Source organism: Gossypium hirsutum, chromosome A13 (assembly GCF_007990345.1).
Source record: "Gossypium hirsutum isolate 1008001.06 chromosome A13, Gossypium_hirsutum_v2.1, whole genome shotgun sequence".
In the NCBI taxonomy this organism is placed as follows: domain Eukaryota; kingdom Viridiplantae; phylum Streptophyta; class Magnoliopsida; order Malvales; family Malvaceae; genus Gossypium; species Gossypium hirsutum.
In genome coordinates this window covers 21,369,298-21,371,372 of record NC_053436.1, presented here as the reverse complement: position 1 = coordinate 21,371,372, position 2,075 = coordinate 21,369,298, and the positions used below count along the sequence as shown (strand labels likewise).

Here is a 2,075-nt window from a genome sequence, read left to right as displayed (position 1 = left end):
GTAATGCACTGTGTTATGTATCTTGTTCATAAAACTGGCTGATTTAAGTTACTGAAATATTAAGTTAACTGCGAAGTTGGTGGGGGTCAATTTTATCATGCTGCTTTGGGTGTTTAAGTTGGTACATTAACAATTATTAACTGCAGGGTCAATGCATTGTCCTTTTTGCAACTGTTCATCATGTTCATCTCCTCACGTACGCATGTTGGTTTCGGTACCAGCAACCATTGAATTGCATTTGCTGCACAGCACTGCACTGCCCCAAAGCATCAGTACAATATATATATTCTTACCCCCCACATACACGGTTTCTCCGATCTTAAATAATCAAAGCTCATTAGGCCGACTGAGAAAGAATTTAAGTTTTTTTATTAAAAAATACAGAAAGTTTACACTACTATAAATAACCAAAAATATATGTCTTGATAAAGAGAGAGAGAGAGAGATTTTCACACTGTTTTAGTTTCGGCTGAGAGAGTTGTTGTGACCATTCATCATCAACACCATCATCCATCATAATTAGTTCACAGTCACACCTCTCTTCACCACTTAAACCATCCCTTTTTTCACCACTTTCGGACCAAACAAAGCCAAATTCTCTAAGCTTGGCAAAAAAACCCTAACCCCACTAAAAGGTCCCCCCCCCCCTTTTCATTTTTTTTTGTGAAAATGGAGGTAGCCAACACTAAAACCACCCCATACCCACAATCTGAGTCTTCATCAGAGACACACAACCCCAACGAGGCCACGACCAAGTCTTTAACCCTCCTCAAGAGCTGCACAATCCACCATCATATGGTGGTTTCTTACAAAGAGTGCCTCAAAAACCATGCTGCCAGCTTGGGTGGACATGCCTTGGATGGTTGTGGTGAGTTCATGCCTAGCCCTACTTCTACCCCGACTGACCCTGTCTCTCTCAAATGTGCTGCCTGTGGTTGCCACCGTAACTTCCACCGTCGTGACCCTTATGATGCTCCTCCTGCTTTCATCCACCGCCTGCCACCCCCACCTACTCATCATAGCTCTAGTCCAAGCCCAACCCACACCCCTGGTCTAAGCCCTAGCCCTAGCCCTAGCCCTAGCCCTAGCCCAACCCATACCCCGCCTTCACCTGTCCCATACTCTTACTACTCTTCTGCACCCCACATGCTGCTTGCCTTGAGCACTGGCTACTCAGGGCCATTGGATGAGTATCACCACCATCCCAGAGTTGGAGTGATAGAGAAAAACAACAACAACCCAAGTGGGAGAAAGAGGTCAAGGACAAAGTTCAGCAAGGAACAGAAACAAAAGATGCATGATTTTGCTGAGAGGGTTGGTTGGAGGATGCCAAAGGGTGAAGAAAAGCTAGTCAAAGAGTTTTGCGATGAAGTTGGGGTCGATAGAGGGGTCCTCAAGGTCTGGATGCACAATAACAAGAACACTTTTGGCAAGAAATTAGAGGTACTAGCTGTTGGTAATCTCAACCTTGATAGCAACAACAACAACAGTGAAGACAATCCAAATGGCAATGCTACAATCAGCTTTGATTCCAATAGTGACACCCCACAACAATGAGTAACTGTATCCCACCTTCATCTTCCTACTAACAATGCCTCATCTTCTGCATCTTGCTTTAGCAAAAATATACTGAAATTTTTTTATACAAATATCAACTTGCTGCTGTTCTTTTTGGTTTAATTTTTGTTGATAGCCTTAGATTTATCATGTTTTTATTGCTGATTATGTGATCTAATTAGTAGTGTTGGGAACGCATGGAAGGTGAAACAAGATATGAGTTGTGAGGATAACAATTAAAAGGGAATGTTATTTTTGTCCATTGTTACTAATTGATGTTTAGACATGTTGTAGGATAATTCTGTCTTCTTAATTCGTCCAAAAGCTGCTGGTTTTGTTCAAATTTCGGGTATTAGGTGATGGTCCTATGCAAATAGTATTATTGTCTTTTACTAATTTATGGAAAAAAATGAGTGATTTTGCAGCAAAATCTTGTATCACTCAAATATAAAAAAAGGCCCTGTATCTGCTTTTGAGTTTGGTACACCTTGAAATGAATTAAACCCCAAATCCTTTTC

At 41.4% G+C, this 2,075-nt stretch overlaps 1 protein-coding gene across 1 annotated transcript; it reads left to right on the top strand.

Moving 5' to 3' along the window:
• The first annotated feature begins 319 nt into the window (after positions 1-319).
• On the top strand, positions 320-1,680 carry LOC107902183 (zinc-finger homeodomain protein 11). Its single transcript, XM_016828407.2, has one exon. It carries the CDS (start codon positions 670-672, stop codon positions 1,555-1,557), a length of 888 nt encoding a protein of 295 aa, XP_016683896.2. The 5' UTR covers positions 320-669; the 3' UTR covers positions 1,558-1,680.
• Positions 1,681-2,075: the final 395 nt, after the last annotated feature.

Bases quoted from the DNA above. Each gene is read 5' to 3' on its own strand.
- LOC107902183 (XM_016828407.2), top strand. From the start codon at position 670: ATGGAGGTAGCCAACACTAAAACCACCCCATACCCACAATCTGAGTCT.